General features: G+C 43.8%; 1 protein-coding gene across 1 annotated transcript in view; it reads right to left on the reverse strand.

Moving 5' to 3' along the window:
- LOC137537038 (zinc finger protein Xfin-like) overlaps nucleotides 1-18,304 on the reverse strand; it is a 525,741-nt gene that overhangs the window by 83,788 nt on the left and 423,649 nt on the right. The window contains exon 6 of the mRNA XM_068259188.1: nucleotides 7,322-7,892. Coding sequence (XP_068115289.1) covers nucleotides 7,322-7,892 — 571 coding nt within the window. The remainder of the gene's footprint in view (nucleotides 1-7,321; nucleotides 7,893-18,304) is intronic.

The following is an 18,304-nucleotide window of genomic DNA, read 5'->3' on the forward strand; positions in this document are numbered from 1 at the left end:
CAGCATTCAAAGGGTTACACATGACTAACTTTAGCAATAGAATGCTTTCTGCATGGAGATATTCATCTGAACTGGTGAAAACATTTTCTTGTGTTTACTTGTAGCAGAGAGGAATATAAACATTGCCTGGGCAGAAACTTCTTCTAATGTGTCCAGAACAGAGACAGCAGCTCAGAAATCATTACTGGGTATGATACAATATAAATACACCAGTTATGAATACAATGCAATGGCAGCTTTCAGAGCAAATAAAACCGTACTTTGGGAACTTGTAATTTCTAAATGAATAATAATACTTATGCACAAAAGCAAATATGATAACTGTAAGGGATAAAAAAAGTAGGAAAACTGTGACTGCCTAAAACAGATTGGTGGCCGCAGAGTGGCTCTGTTGTTCCTCAGCAACACCACATGGCATCATCTCACGAGAAGCATGATTTTATGGGAGCTCATGCTCGCACAAGCTCCTGTCACTGCACACAGGGGACACCAATGATCAGCCTGCCAGCGGCTGATCAGCACTGGCAGGCTGTGTTTTTTATTTATTAAATAAACATTTATGTAGCACTCACATCTTGCGCAGTGCTGTACAGAGTATATTGTCTTGTCACTAATGGTCCCTCTGATGGGCTCACAATCTAATCTCACCATAGGCATATGTATGTAACATAGTGTAGGAACAATTTGAGGGTGGAATGGGGAGATAAAAAAAAAATGAAAAATTTCACTTTTTTTTAATAAGAAAAAACCCTTACAGTCGCAGCAACAATCAAATAGCAGCAAAAGAAAGCTCTATTTGTGAGAAGAAATGGGAGTAAAAGTAATTTGGGTGCTAAGTTTGACTTAGCAATAAACCGTTAAAGTAGTGAAAAATGGCCTGGTCACTAGGGGGTATAAACCTCTGGTCCTCAAGTGGTCAATATGTATTTATGTGTTCATTTATGCAGTAGTGTGTGTTCTAGCTTAGAGATTTTGTGAGGAACCGATCAGGGTCATGGTAGGAGGAATGATTGTAATGTGTAATTTGGAGTATATAACTTCTGTTCCGAGCCTTCCTCTGCAGACATTCTCTCATTTTGTCTCCTGTACAGTAAATAAACGTATACTATACTTCCATAAGACTGATTTGTTGTATTTCACAAAACACCCTCCAGTGATTGTCTCAGTCACCATTGTAACCACAATAATTAAGGCTAAACAATACTTTGACCTTATATTGCAACATAGTCTCAGCAGGCAAATGACAGTAAAATCTACAATCATGATGATCCTCAGGGGTTGATGAGCTGAGGTGAGCAGTGATACATGTGGGTGGGGCCTGGGAGACAGACTCATAATGACAGTTCTGAGACACGTGGCTGTATGTGGTCCCAGAACACGGACTGTTTACTGTACAAAGTGCTGTTACAGGTTACTGCATGTGAGCGCCATTCTTTCTATCTCTTCAATAAAGGTGGTTTTACACTATGTGGGCTTGTATTGAGTTTAACTAGTTCCCATTCCAAGGTTTATACCCCTTAAAGTTCCCGATATTTATGACACTTAAACTGGGTCCCTTTTGATACACCTGTAACTTTTTAATTACTTATACCATGTTAGTGATAGTGGACCTTCCTGGTTAATATGATACCACCTAGGCCATATTTCATTACTAGTGGGGCATGTGGTGGACCATTATCCCCAGTCTGCACATCTGAAGTGATTGGGTGTTTGGTAGGGCCAAAGTTCGAGGGGCCCCAGTGTTGTGCAGAGGCATTGCTAGGCAATGGCAGGGCAATTAATTTGTAGAGCATTGGGGCCCAAAACTGTCACCCTAGTGATCTCATATGATTGCTACAGGTGGCAGTCTTTAAAGTTATATAAACAATTATAGGAATTACAGGAGTTAAAGGATTAATAGATAGGCAGGGGTTAAAACTTAATTGTAAAAAAAACAAAAAAAACAACAACAATAACTAAATATTATCACACAGCAACTCTCAGATTTTAATCTTGGATGGTATGTCCAAAACCTACAGCAGCCCATTTTAGAGGATCATTTGAAAACACTGCAAGTTTAAATGGGGGCGGCTATCTACCCTATTGATTATAATGGCTGTACATAGCAGCAAAAAAGTTTCTGTATAATTTAATAATTTAACTCTATCAGTTAGCCATTAAAAGGTATTTTTTTTTTTTTTACAAAACTTTGTTTTTTCTACCTACATGGTGACTGTACAGAAATCTTGGCATTAACTGTATAGGGCTTAAACCCTCCTAAAAACCAGGCCATTTCTTGCTAATTAGGCCACTGCAGCTTTAAGGTCTTGCTGCAGGGATGTACAACTCAGCACACAAGTACCCCCCCCCCCCACACACCTTTTTTTGATCACCAACAGAGCTCTCTGTTGGTGGGCTCTCATCCCTGCAGGGATGTTTGTTTATTTTTTAATAAATATTTATTTCCTTTTTTTTTGTTGAAAAAAATATTACAATTTTTATTTTATTTGATTCTTAGGTCTCTGAGGAGCGGATCTGGAGGTTGACATATACATTTATTTCTGCCCATTGTTTCAGTGAGTAGATAGTGTTATCCCCGTGTAGTTGGCTGTGGCATTGCATTGGTATTGGCACTATAGTTGGCTGCAGTTGGTGCACGGTAGTCACTACTATTGTGGGCTATCAGTCACTCCTGGGTGTTAGTTGTTCCAGTTCAAAAAGATACAGCTCTCACCGCCCTTCCCGTGCACTTAATTTATATGCAGCTGGCTGCCAAGTAGGTGAAACCCGAGGATTCCACTTAACGCAATAAAGTTTTTAAATACAGCAGCGCATCCAATGCTTTCCTTTCAACGATGTCACCTGTTCAAAGACCTGGATAAAAGAGAGCAATATATGCACATAGCGTATGATCCTTTTAGCACAAGTACACCCTGTGTTGTCAAACACACTGTGCAAGGGATTTCAATCACCATATGCAGGTTGGGGGTCACACTCCCCCTTCGTTTCCCTGCTCACCAAAGATAGGCTTGAAAACAGGCACATCAATAACCACCAGCGGTTTGCTCTATAAAACATAACATCCGCCAGATAGTAAAATCAATAAGGCATATCTCATAAAGCCGCATACCGCCCTCCAGGCTTCCTCGCTGTGGCGCTGGCTGCTCCCGTCTGTGTATGTTCTACCAAGCGTGCGTGTTCAGAAGCTCCGCCCTACGCGTTTCGTCACTCTATGGGCGTGACTCATCAGGGGCTCTGAACACGCCGCACGCTACTGACCTTAAATGTGCAGAAAGTGCCCGCCCATGCCGCCTCCCACCGTGCTGTTCCCCGACTAGGGTGTACATCATTGGCTCAGCCGGCGGTGAGGGCGGAAACCTGGTGGGTGCATTAATGAACAACATTACAGAAACCTATCTCCCCATATAACAATTACGGAAACCTATCTCCCCATACATATTCTGCCAATAGGCAGAAATGCGGAATCCCATATCCCCATAGGTATCTAACCTGTACGGACAGATGCTTTCCTCCTAGTTCATGGGCAGCAATACGGATATCTATCGCCCCATCCATGTTCTGCCCAAAGGCAGCAATACGGAAACCCTTACCCCCATACCTATTCAACCCATGCTGACATACACATGTAGATATATTCGTTGCCCACGTATTTCATAATTGCACTTATGCTGTCACATATCATACATAAAATGTACAGATTATATTACATGGGGTACTACACTTGTACTATCTCATACAGAGTATAAAAAATATATAAAACATCAAAAACAAGGTATATAACCCCAGTCCATCCTGGACTTAAGACCCCAAGCCCTCATACATACACATATCATCCAATATAGCCCAGGTTCTTAACATGGACGTCAGCACCTCCCTTCCACTCTTCCATGGAGAGTACTCCTCCACTGTTATCCTGGGCCATTGTTACCACTCTCTCTAGATAAACAGCCCCCCACTTATTTACCGCTCGCCCAATTGGTAAAGACCGATCACCAACATGTATGTCTGTACATGGGCAAAATAATTATTGCACCAGATCCACATATGAGGGGCTACCAATATTAAATAAAAAATAGAAAGATTATATAAAAAAAATTAAAAAATGATATATAAAAACCCCAAACTGGAACATACGACCACCTTTGCAATGCATACACCTCTAGTCATTAGAAATAAAGCAATTAATGTCTACCTCAATGTTTAGTCCATTCGGTGTGAGCGATCCCAACCTATGGATCCACCTTGTTTCTAGCTTGGATAACTCCCTAATTCGATTACATCCTCTCCAACTTGGTGCCAGCTTCTCCAGCACACAAAAATTTCAAGCCAGCCGTGTCACGTTGTTTCGAAAGTGGGCAGAGACACTATGGTCTTCATGACCCTTTTTAATTTTATAAATGTGCTCACCGATCCGGGTTTTTAGATCTCTGATGGTCCTACCCACATATTGGGCCCCGCAGCTACACCACAATAGGTATACTACATATGTTGAGGTACATGTAACAAACGTATTTATCTTAAAAGTTTTTTGATTATGATAGGATGTAATAGACCTAATAGTTTCTCTCCTAGTGGTCAGGTGGCACCCCTGGCATCCTCCACATGGATAGAAACTAGGCAGCTGCCAGTTGCCAACCCCACGGCCTACAGGTGGGTCCACACAGCTAGGCAATAGGGCATCCCGAAGATTCGGTGCTCTCCGGTATACAAAACTGGGTTTATTAGGGAGTGCTCTTGATAGAACCGGATCACTAATTAGGATAGGACAGTATTTTTTAAATATTTTTTCAACCGATCTATATTGCAAACTATAATTACTGATGAATGTCATCTCATTTTGTGTGCGATGATCGATACGTTTTTCCAGCATTAGTTGTTATCTATCCATATCCCTCACACATTGTATCATAGAGTCCAATTGGGCCTTGTGATACCCCTTTTTTTAAAAGCAGGACCCTTGCCTGTTCATCAAAGTCAATTAGATTCCGGCAATTTCTACGTAATCTCACCATCTGGTCCTTAGGGAACCCCTTAACCACTGTGGATGATGACAACTTCCAGTAGGGATAAATCCATTCCTCTCTGTCTGTTTAAAATAACACTTAGTTTTAATCTCCCCTTCCTCCAAAGTAATATTTAAATCCAGGAAGTGTATGCATTGCTTATCAAATTCCAAAGTCAGCTGAATATTCGGCAACATTGTATTAAGGTTCTCAAAGAACTCTTTGAGGGCTTCTTCGGATCCCCTCCAAAATATTATGAGGTCGTCTATGTAACGACCCCATGTAAAAATATTGGGGGCGCCCCTCTCTATGGCCAACTCCTCCCACCTACCCATATATAGGTTAGCCAGAGATGGAGCAAAGGACGTCCCCATAGCACATCCGAACCTCTGTAGATAATATCCCCCCTTATACCAAAAATAGTTTCAAGTGGAGTTCTTGCTGGATCTTTTGAGGTTTGCCCTGACTAGAAACTATTTTTGGTATAAGCGGGGATATTATCTACAGAGGTTCGGATGTGCTATGGGGGCGTCCTTTGCTCCAACTCTGGCTAACCTATATATGGGTAGGTGGTAGGAGTTGGCCATAGAGAGGGGCGCCCCCAATATTATTACATGGGATTGTTACATAGACGACCTCATAATATTTTGGAGGGGATCCGAAGAAGCCCTCAAAGAGTTCTTTGAGAACCTTAATACAATGTGGCCGAATATTAAGCCGACTTTGGAATTTGATAAGCAATTTGGATTTAAATATTACTTTGGAGGAAGGGGAGATTAAAACTAAGTGTTATTTTAGACAGACAGGAATGGATTTATCCCTACTGAAAGTTGTCATCATCCACAGTGGTTAAGGGGGGTCCCTAAGAGACAGATGGTGAGATTACGTAGAAATTGCCAGAATCTAATTGACTTTGATGAACAGGCAAGAGTCCTTAAAACCTGCTTTTTAAAAAAGGGGTATCACGAGGCCCAATTGGACTCTATGATACAATGTGTGAGGGATATGGATAGAAGACAAGAAAGTTAAGAACCGGGGCTATATTGGATGATATGTGTATGTATGGGGGGTTGGGGTCTTAAGTCCAGGATGGACTGGGGTTATATACTTTGTTTTTGATGTTTTATATATTTTTTTATACTCTGTATGAGATAGTACAAGTGTAGTACCCCATGTAATATAATCTGTACATTTTATGTATGATATGTGACAGCATAAGTGCAATTATGAAATAAATGGGCAACAAATATATCTACATGTGTATGTCAGCATGGGTTGAATAGGTATGGGGGTAAGGGTTTCCGTATTGCTGCCTTTGGGCAGAACATGGATGGGGCGATAGATTTCCGTATTGCTGCCCATGAACTAGGAGGAAAGCATATGTCCGTACAGGTTAGATACCTATGGGGATATGGGATTCCGCATTTCTGCCTATTGGCAGAATATGTACGGGGAGATAGGTTTCCGTAATGTTGTTCATCAATGCACCCGCCAGGTTTCCGCCTTCACCGCCGGCTGAGCCAATGACGTACACCCTAGTCGGGGAACAGCACGGTGGGAGGCAGCATGGGCGGGCACTTTCTGCACATTTAAGGTCAGTAGCGTGCGGCGTGTTTAGAGCCCCTGATGAGTCACGCCCGTAGAGTGACGAAACGTGTAGGGTGGAGCTTCTGAACACGCATGCTTGGTAGAACATACACAGACGGAAGCAGCCAGCGCCACAGCGAGGAAGCCTGGAGGGCGGTATGCGGCTTTATGAGATATGTCTTATTGATTTTACTATCTGGCGGATGTTATGTTTTATAGAGCAAACCGCTGGTGGTTATTGATGTGCCTGTTTTCAAGCCTATCTTTGGTGAGCAGGGAAACGAAGGGGGAGTGTGACCCCCAACCTGCATGTGGTGATTGAAATCCCTTGCACAGTGTGTTTGACAACACAGGGTGTACTTGTGCTAAAAGGATCATCCGCTATGTGCATATATTTCTCTCTTTTATCCAGGTCTTTGAACAGGTGACAGCACTCCTGGGTGTTGCTGATGGCACCTCCTGTTCTACAACATTGTGCACCGTCATTTGTTTACATTTCCAGTTTCCCACCTGAGGAGTAACAACAGTGGGACTCTGCAGCAACATTCTCTACAACAGATGATTACAAGGAATCATCCACACAGAGGGTCATCAGATTTGTTTATTTTACTAGGATTGGTCAGAACTCAAGTGCAATAATAGGTCAAGCTGCTCTATGCATGGCTATGCAAAAACAGCACAAGGAAAAATGGGCGCAAAATAGTGGTAATGAATATGTGTTTATCACTCACCAATGCTCATCCCTGTAATAATGTCTTTATTTGTCCTCATCGTGTAACCCTCTTCTACAGGCTGCTGATCACCCCTCACATATGTCTCTTCTTCCTCTTCTTTAATCACTCTTATTATTAAACCCCCCTTGGACTGCTGATCACTCCTCACATACATCTCTTCTTCTTCTTTAATTGTCCTCTTCATGTCGCCCTCCTCCATAGACTGCTGATCACTCCTGACATAGGTCTCTTCTTCCTCTTTACTTGTCCCAATCATGTCACCCTCCTCCATACACTGTTGATCACTCCTCACATGTGTCTCCTCCTCTTCCTCTTTCTTTGTCTTCTTCATGTCACCTTCTTCCATAGACCGCTGATCACCCCTCACATATGTCTCTTCTTCCTCTTTATTTGCCCTCATCATGTCCCCCTCCTCTGCAGACTGCTGATCACTCCTCACGTATGTCTCTTCTTCTTCCTTAACTGTCCTCATCTTGTCACCCTCCTCCATAGACTGCTGATCACTCCTCACATGTGTCTCTTCTTCTTCCTCTTTAACCACAACATTTAGATGTATCATTTCTCCACCCTAAATGCACAACACAAGAGTTTATTTAGATTGTGAACACAGATGTAATGCATCTGAAATAGCCTGCCCAAATAATAAACATCCAATAGATTGCATGCTCTGGCCAACAGATAATTTGGGGATTCAAAATATATTTCATTTCAGATAAATTCATAAAACAGCACTAAAGTGCAATGTGCAAAAGTAATTCACATAGTGAAACCCATATACAAAAAATACTCTCCCCCCCACACACATACATATGTAAAAATATGTGGGGAAAATGCTATACTCATTATACAAGTCAGAGGCTACAACCCTTTGGCTAGTAAAATTCCCGAGATTCCTACTGAATATGGAGGTGTGAAGTGAGAGACCTCCTTGAGACAATTGTGTCAGCTGCTAAAGGCCCATACACACGTCGGATTTTTGCAAACGACCCGTCATTTGAACGTTCCGTCGTTCAGTCGTTCGCACGTCAAATCCGGTGTGTGTACAGACTATCGTTCGGGTGATAAGAATGGTCCTGAACGATCAGCCGGGCGGATCGCTGAAAACCAGTCTTATCACCCGAACGATAGTCTGTACACACGCCGGATTTGACGTGCGAACGACTGAACGACGGAACGTTCAAGCGACGGGTCGTTCGCAAAAATCCGACGTGTGTATGGGCCTTACCACTTCAGTTATAGATGGAGAGCAAATAAAAGGGTTGATGCACAAAACTGTGGTACTGCGTAACACATCTGCTTTACGGGCGTTACTTAGCGGGTGTCCCGTGCGTAAAGTTTAGCGGGCGTAATAGATTATTGCGTACGCTATCCTGCAGTATTGCGTCATGCACTTTAGTAACGCATGCAGGGCTTGATTCACTAAACCGTGATAACTCAAATATCATACCTTATCAAGATATCACACGTTATCAAAGATATCACACGTTATCAAAGATATCACACGTTATCAAAGATATCACACGTTATCAAAGATATCACACGTTATCAAAGATATCACACCTTATCAAAGATATCACACCTTATGAAAAGATATCACACCTTATGAAAAGATATCACACCTTATGAAAAGATATCACACCTTATGAAAATATATCACACCCTGGGCTTGATTCACAAAAGCGTGATAACTGCTGTTATCACGCGCTCGGCCACTCGCAAAGGTTTTCACGCGAACAGCATTAGTTTCCATGATAAACGAAGGTTTGTGCGTGATCACCTTCGTTTATCATGTGAACTAATGCTGTTCGTGTGAAAACCTTTGTGAGCGGCAGATCGCGTGATAACTGCTGTGATAGCAGTTATCACGCTTTTGTGAATCAAGCCCCTTATCAGAGTAGCATAGCTAGCGCTACGAACCCGCAGGGGCTCAGAGCAGGACGAGTGCCATTGCCAATTAGCAGGCATAAGTTTGTAGCGCTCGCTATGCTACTCTGATAAGGCATGTTAACTTTGATAAGGTGTGTTATCTTTTCATAAGGTGTGATATCTTTGATAAGGTGTGATATTTGAGTTATCACGGTTTGTTGAATCAAGCCCGTAATGTTCTATAGAGCACACATTCCAATTATCTTGCATTCACTAACAGTTTTCAGCTGTCTTTGCCCTTTTAGAAGCATTGGCCAGCAGCAGCCTCAGAGCAGCTTTAGACTTGGGTATGTTTGTGTAATGGCTTTTTTATTGAAATCACATTGCTTTTTGGTTTGCTGTTTTTGTTTATTGACATTTGTTTCATGTAAAGGTTTATTTCATATAACGCTATGTTCACAGTGGTGGGTTGCTTTGTGGTGCAATAGGCATATCGGGGTTGATGCACCAAGCTGGGTTAACCCTTCAGCTGCCAATTTATTTAGAGGCTTCCAAGTTCTCCAGGCCAATTTATTTTAGCACTTTTTTAAAAAAAATCTTATTTGTTCTAATTAGTACTACTGTAAGGTGTATTTATGGGCACTTGACACTAGGGGGCAGTGTGAGACAACTTCTGCTATAGGTTTCTATATTTTCTGCTAGCAGAGAGAAATCAGAGCATTCCAAGAATTTACAGCACAAGTTCTACTGACTGAGGTCAAAAGCAGTGCACTTATCTCAAACGAGAAAACTCTATTGAAGCTGCTGATAGGTTAATACGCAAGAGCGTGGCAATATTAGCTTTAACACTGCCAGCAGGTTTTCCGTGAGTTAGGCTATTTGTGCTACATGCGGAGAAAAGCGAGCATTGCTATGGCAATGGCATAGTTAATGTGCATCACTGTAGCAACGTTTGGCGTATTTGAGTACTGAGGTTGTGCTAATACCATCACTTTATATTGCCCTGTGCTGTCTCTACACGGCAATATTTCCACTGCTTTGAGCATTAACCCCATCGTAATGTGACTTACAATGCAACACTTATGTGATATTCACAGTTTGGTGGGTGCGGTGTGCTTTAATGACATGCAGCATGCCAGTGCACTGGTTGCAGAGCATTACTGCAATATGCATGCATTAGCAGTGACAGGCAGCCACATTCTTTATTGACTGTAGGTGATGCAACATGTGGATAATGTGCAGTATAACTTTCCCCTTCTGTTGTGATCCTGCGGTGAACACAACATCCACTGTGAACCTAGGCTTGAAGCAGATCTGAGATGAAATACTAACTATAACAAGTAACTTGTCTATAGATCTTATCTAAAGTTTAGATGGTTTACACAGTAAATCTAGCTGCAAACAGCGTATATTTATTCCTGTGATACAACGAGAGCCGCTATATTCTGCTCGTCATCATTACACAGGCAAGCTGCTCTGCATCTCCAGCCCTCAGCCTGTGAAAACTCCACTCCCCTCTCCTCCTCCCCCTTGCCTCTGAAATCTCGCGCATGCTTCAGCAGAAGCCTCCTCCCTCCCCAGGCTGAGCTCCCATGAGCACTTGCAGCATGGAACTCAGAATGCCTAGGCGCTGGAGGAGCTGGGTGTGTGGATACATTCATTTACATGCAATTAGGCAATAAATAAAATGAAAAAAGCATTTGGAGGGAAGAATGCCCTATAAACTACAGGTCCTTGTGATAAAGTTCATTATTTTCTGTAATGTACTGATAAACATTAGACTTTCATATATTTTAGATTCATTATACAAAACCGAAGTAGTACAAGCCTTTTATTGTTTTAATATTGATGATTTTGGCATACAGCTCATGAAAACCCAAAATTCCTATCTCAGAAAATTAGCATATAATGAAAAGGTTCTCTAAACGAGCTATTAACCTAATCATCTGAATCAACTAATTAACTTTAAACACCTACAAAAGATTGCTTAGGCTTTTAAAAACTCCCAGCCTGGTTCATTACTCAAAACCTCAATCATGGGTAAAGGTCCGTACACACGCCGAACTGCAGGCAACGTCGGGTCCGACATCACCTCCCACTGGGTGGGCGTTCCAGCTACAGCCCGGCGTGTGTACAGTCTGTCTGCAGACTGATACGGTTGTTTCTGAGCGATCCGCCCAGCAGATCGCTCAGAAACAGCCGTATCAGTCCGCCGACAGACTGTACACACGCCGGACTGTCGCTGGAATGCCCACCCAGCGGGAGGTGATGACGGACTCGACGTTGCCTGCAGTTCGGCGTGTGTATGGACCTTAAGACTGCCGGCCTGACTGCTGTCCAGAAGGCCATCATTGACACCCTCAAGCAAGAGGGTAAGACACAGAAATAAATTTCTGAACGAATAGGCTGTTCCCAGAATGCTGTATCAAGGCACCTCAGTAGGAAGTCTGTAGGAAGGAAAAAAAATGTGGCAGAAAACGCTGCACCACGAGGTGACCGGACCCTGAGGAAGATTGTGGAGAAGGACCGATTCCAGACCTTGGGGGACCTGCGGAAGCAGTGGACTGAGTCTGGAGTAGAAACATCCAGAGCCACCGTATACAGGCGTGTGCAGGAAATGGGCTACAGGTGCCGCATTGACATTCCCCAGGTCAAGCCACTTTTGAACCAGAAACAGTGGCAGAAGCGCCTGGCCTGGGCTACAGAGAAGCAGCACTGGACTGTTGCTCAGTGGTCCAAAGTGCTTTTTTTGGATGAAAGCAACTTTTGCATGTCATTCGGAAATCAAGGTACCAGAGTCTGGAGGAAGACTGGGGAGAGGGAAATGCCAAAATGCCTGAAGTCCAGTGTCAAGTACCCACAGTCAGTGATGGTCTGGGGTGCCATATCAGCTGCTGGTGTTTGTCCACTGTGTTTTATCAAGGGCAGGGTCAATGCAGCTAGCTATCAGGAGATTTTGGAGCACTTCATGCTTCCATCTGCTGAAAAGCTTTATGGAGATGAAGATTTAATTTTTCAGCACGACCTGGCACCTGCTCACAGTGACAAAACCACTGGTAAATGGTTTACTGACCATGGTATTACTGTGCTCAATTGGCCTGCCAACTCTCCTGACCCGAACCCCATAGAGAATCTGTGGGATATTGTGAAGAGAAAGTTGAGAGACGCAAGACCCAACACTCTGGATGAGCTTAACCACTTAAGGACTGCAGTCATAAAACCCCTTAAGGACCAGAGCCTTTTTTTCCATTCGGACCACTGCAGCTTTCACGGTTTATTGCTCAGTCATACAACCTACCACCTAAATGAATTTTACCTCCTTTTCTTGTCACTAATACAGCTTTCTTTTGATGCTATTTGATTGCTGCTGCGAGTTTTACTTTTTATTATATTCATCAAAAAAGACATGAATTTTGTCAAAAAAATGACTTTTTTAACTTTCTGTGCTGACATTTTTCAAATAAAGTAAAATTTCCTATACATTTGAGCGCGAAAGTTATTCTGCTACATGTCTTTGATAAAAAAAAAAAAAAACATTCAGTGTATATTTATTGGATTGGGTAAAAGTTATAGCGTTTACAAACTATGGTGCAAAAAGTGAATTTTCCCATTTTCAAGCATCTCTGACTTTTCTGCGCACCTGTCAGGTTTCATGAGGGGCTAAAATTCCAGGATAGTACAAATACCCCCCAAATGACCCCATTTTGGAAAGAAGACATCCCAAAGTATTCAGTGAGAGGCATGGTGAGTTCATTGAAGATTTTATTTTTTGTCACAAGTTAGCGGAAAATGACACTTTGTGACAGAAAAAAAAAAAAAAGTTTCCATTTCTTCTAACTTGCGACAAAAAAAAAATGAAATCTGCCACGGACTCACTATGCTCCTCTCTGAATACCTTGAAGTGTCTACTTTCCAAAATGGGGTCATTTGTGGGGTGTGTTCACTGTCCTGGCATTTTGGGGGGTGCCTAATTGTAAGCACCCCTGTAAAGCCTAAAGATGCTCATTGGACTTTGGGCCCCTTAGCACAGTTAGGCTGCAAAAAAGTGCCACACATGTGGTATTGCCGTACTCAGGAGAAGTAGTATAATGAGTTTTGGGGTGTATTTTTACACATACCCATGCTGGGTGGGAGAAATATCTCCGTAAATGACAATTTTTTTATTTTTTTTACACACAATTGTCAATTTATAGAGATATTTCTCCCACTCAGCATGGGTATGTGGAAAAATACACCCCAAAACACATTATACTACTTCTCCTGAGTACGGCGATACCACATGTGTGGCACTTTTTTGCACCCTAACTGCGCTAAGGGGCCCAAAGTCCAATGAGTACCTTTAGGATTTCACAGGTCATTTTGAGAAATTTCGTTTCAAGACTGCTCCTCACGGTTTAGGGCCCCTAAAATGCCAGGACAGTATAGGAATCCCACAAATTACCCCATTTTAGAAAGAAGACACCCCAAGGTATTCCATTAGGAGTATGGTGAGTTCATAGAAGATTTTTTTTTTTTGTCACAAGTTAGCGGAAATTGATTTTAATTGTTTTTTTTCACAAAGTGTCATTTTCCGCTAACTTGTGACAAAAATAAAATCTTCTATGAACTCACCATACTCCTAACGGAATACCTTGGGGTGTCTTCTTTCTAAAATGGGGTCATTTGTGGGGTTCCTATACTGCCCTGGCATTTAGGGGCCCTAAACCGTGAGGAGTAGTCTTGAAACCAAATGTCGCAAAATGACCTGTGAAATCCTAAAGGTACTCATTGGACTTTGGGCCCCTTAGCGCACTTAGGGTGCAAAAAAGTGCCACACATGTGGTACCGCCGTACTCAGGAGAAGTAGTATAATGTGTTTTGGGGTGTATTTTTACACATACAGATGCTAGGTGGGAGAAATATCTCTGTAAATGACAATTATTTGATTTGTTTTACACACAATTGTCCATTTACAGAGAGATTTCTCCCACCCAGCATGGGTATGTATAAAAATACACCCCAAAACACATTATACTACTTCTTCTGAGTACGGCGATACCACATGTGTGACACTTTTTTGCAACCTAGGTGCGCTAAGGGGCCTAACGTCCTATTCACAGGTCATTTTGAGGCATTTGGATTCTAGACTACTCCTCACGGTTTAGGGCCCCTAAAATGCCAGGGCAGTATAGGAACCCCACAAGTGACCCCATTTTAGAAAGAAGACACCCCAAGGTATTCCGTTAGGGGTATGGTGAGTTCATAGAAGATTTTTTTTTTGTCACAAGTTAGTGAAAAATGACACTTTGTGAAAAAAACAATAAAAATCCTATTTCCGCTAACTTTTGACAAAAAATAAAATCTTCTATGAACTAATCATACACCTAACAGAATACCTTGGGGTGTCTTCTTTCTAAAATGGGGTCACTTGTGGGGTTCCTATACTGCCCTGGCATTTTACGGGCCCAAAACTGTGAGTAGTCTGGAAACCAAATTTCTCAAAATGACTGTTCAGGGGTATAAGCATCTGCAAATTTTGATGACAGGTGGTCTATGAGGGGGCAAATTTTGTGGAAACGGTCATAAGCAGGGTGGCCTCTTAGATGACAGGATGTATTGGGCCTGATCTGATGGATAGGAGTGCTAGGGGGGTGACAGGAGGTGATTGATGGGTGTCTCAGGGGGCGGTTAGAGGGGAAAATAGATGCAATCAATGCACTGGGGAGGTGATCGGAAGGGGGTCTGAGGGGGATCTGAGGGTTTGGCCGAGTGATCAGGAGCCCACACAGGGCAAATTAGGGCCTGATCTGATGGGTAGGTGTGCTAGGGGGTGACAGGAGGTGATTTATGGGTGTCTCAAGGTGTGATTAGAGGGGGGAAATAGATGCAAGCAATGCACTAGCGAGGTGATCAGGGCTGGGGTCTGAGGGCGTTCTGAGGTGTGGGCGGGTGATTGGGTGCCCGCAAGGGGCAGATTAGGGTCTAATCTGATGGGTAACAGTGACAGGTGGTGATAGGGGGTGATTGATGGGTAATTAGTGGGTGTTTAGAGGAGAGAAGAGATGTAAACACTGCACTTGGGAGGTGATCTGATGTCGGATCTGCGGGCGATCTATTGGTGTGGGTGGGTGATCAGATTGCCCGCAAGGGGCAGGTTAGGGGCTGATTGATGGGTGGCAGTGACAGGGGGTGATTGATGGGTGGCAGTGACAGGGGGTGATTGATGCGTGATTGACAGGTGATCAGTGGGTTATTACAGGGAATAACAGATGTAAATATTGCACTGGCGAATTGATAAGGCGGGGGTCTGAGGGCAATCTGAGCGTGTGGGCGGGTGATTGGGTGCCCGCAAGGGGCAGATTAGGGTCTAATCTGATGGGTAACAGTGACAGGTGGTGATAGGGGGTGATTGATGGGTAATTAGTGGGTGTTTAGAGGAGAGAAGAGATGTAAACACTGCACTTGGGAGGTGATCTGATGTCGGATCTGCGGGCGATCTATTGGTGTGGGTGGGTGATCAGATTGCCCGCAAGGGGCAGGTTAGGGGCTGATTGATGGGTGGCAGTGACAGGGGGTGATTGATGGGTGGCAATGACAGGGGGTGATTGATGGGTGATTGACATGTGATCAGTGGGTTATTACAGGGAATAACAGATGTAAATATTGCACTGGCGAATTGATAAGGCCGGGGTCTGAGGGCAATCTGAGCATGTGGGCGGGTGATTGGGTGCCCGCAAGGGTCTAATCTGATGGGTAACAGTGACAGGTGGTGATAGGGGGTGATTGATGGGTAATTAGTGGGTGTTTAGAGGAGAGAATAGATGTAAACAATGGATTTGGGAGGTGATCTGATGTCGGATCTGCGGGCGATCTATTGGTGTGGGTGGGTGATCAGATTGCCCGCAAGGGGCAGGTTAGGGGCTGATTGATGGGTGGCAGTGACAGGGGGTGATTGACGGGTGATTGACAGGTGATTGACAGGTGATCAAGGGGGATAGATGCATACAGTACACAGGGGGGGGGGGGGAGGGTCTGGGGAGAATCTGAGGGGTGGGGGGGTGATCAGGAGGGAGCAGGGGGCAGTTTAGGGACTAAAAAAAAAAATAGCGTTGACAGATAGTGACAGGGAGTGATTGATGGGTGATTAGGGGGGTGATTGTGTGCAAACGGTGGTCTGGGGGGTGGGCAGGGGGGGGTCTGAGGGGTACTGTGGGCGATCAGGGGGCAGGGGGGGGCAGATCAGTGTGTTTGGGTGCAGACTAGGGTGGCTGCAGCCTGCCCTGGTGGTCCCTCGGACACTGGGACCACCAGGGCAGGAGGCAGCCTGTATAATACACTTTGTAAACATTACAAAGCGTATTATACGCTTCCTATCCGGCGATCGTCGGGTTAACAACCCGCCGGCGCTTCCGATTGGCTGGCGGGTTGACGTCGCGGGTGGGCGGAGCCTATTGCCGGCGGATGCGCGCGCATCCCAGCGCGCGATCCCCGGCCAGAGAGTGCCCCAGGACCTGACGCCAATCTGCGTTACGTGGTCCTGGGGCTGCCACTTTGCCGCCGCCAATATGAAGTAGGCGGTCGGCAAGTGGTTAAAGGACTTCCGAGGCCAAAATCCGGGCCCAAAACATAAAAAAAGTTAGCTACCTTCATGGCTTTGTAAGGCACGGAGGACGCCGTCCGCGCCCTCCATGCCGTTCCGCCTGGTCCCCTCTGCTGAATAGCCCCCCGAAAGGCTGCGACCCCACGGTCCGGGTCGGCATCTTCTGCCCCTATAAAGATGGCCGCCGGAGCTGGCCACGGCTGCGCAGTCCGCATAGCCGCTACTGCGGCTGCGCAGCTCTAGGGCCAACCCTCCGATCCCCGCTGCCTGTTACGTGTTCGGGGGGGTTGGCCCTAGAGCTGCGCAGCTGCAGTAGCGGCTATGCGGACTGCGCAGCCGTGGCCAGCTCCGGCGGCCATCTTTATGGAGGCAGAAGATGCCGACCCGGACCGTGGGGTCGCAGCCTTTCGGGGGGCTATTCAGCAGAGGGGACCAGGCGGAACGGCACGGAGGGCGCAGACGGCGTCCTCCGTGCCTTACAAAGCCATGAAGGTAGCTAACTTTTTTTATGTTTTGGCCCCGGATTTTGGCCTCGGAAGTCCTTTAAGGCCGATATCGAAGCATCCTGGGCCTCCATAACACCTGAGCAGTGCCACAGGCTGATTGCCTCCATGCCACGCCGCATTGAAGCAGTCATTTCTGCAAAAGGATTCCCGACCAAGTATCGAGTGCATAACTGAACATAATTATTTGAAGGCTGACTTTTTTTGTTTTAAAAACACTTTTCTTTTATTGGTCGGATAAAATATGCTAATTTTTTTTTTAGATAGGAATTTGGGGTTTTCATGAGCTGTATGCCAAAATCATCAATATTAAAACAATAAAAGGCTTGAACTACTTCAGTTGTGTGTAATGAATCTAAAATATATGAAAGCCTTCTGTTTATCAGTACATTACAGAAAATAATGAACTTTATCACAATATGCTAATTTTTTTTAGAAAGACCTGTATATGTAAGGGGCAGAAAAATGGATCTACTTTAATGGAATTATAATTTTAGCAGTGGACTCCATAAGGCCCCTAATGTCACTGCATTGTAGAGTCATTTTGGTGACATATTTGCACAATGCAGTTGTCAAAATGCATAGTGCAATTTTAATGCTATTAATGGTCATGAACAAGATGGGGGTGATCTAAAATGATTGGTTGGCCGTGGTATTGTATCATTAATGGCATCATTTAGGGTTCAAATTTCTGTTTGTGGTTTACTGTTCAATTTGTTACCCATTTCAGTGATGAGCGAAAATGCTGATACCCTTTTCACATTCATTTTTGCAAAAATAATGTTAAATTTGATTTTAAGTGAAAATTACATCAAAAATAAGTTTTATTTTTCGCAACTTTTCACGATAAAAATATAAATTTTTCGCAGAAAAATAGTGGTGGTAAAAATATTGTTTTTCGTGTTTTTACAATTTTTTAGTGGTAAAAATATTGATTTTCCATGTTTTTGCAGTAAAAATAACTTTTTTGAAATGTTCTCTAATCGAAAATAGGATTATTGGTGCAAAAATGACTGCCGAAAATGCGCAAGC

The sequence above is a fragment of the Hyperolius riggenbachi genome, chromosome 10, assembly GCF_040937935.1.
Source record: "Hyperolius riggenbachi isolate aHypRig1 chromosome 10, aHypRig1.pri, whole genome shotgun sequence".
Taxonomy (NCBI): Eukaryota; Metazoa; Chordata; class Amphibia; order Anura; family Hyperoliidae; genus Hyperolius; species Hyperolius riggenbachi.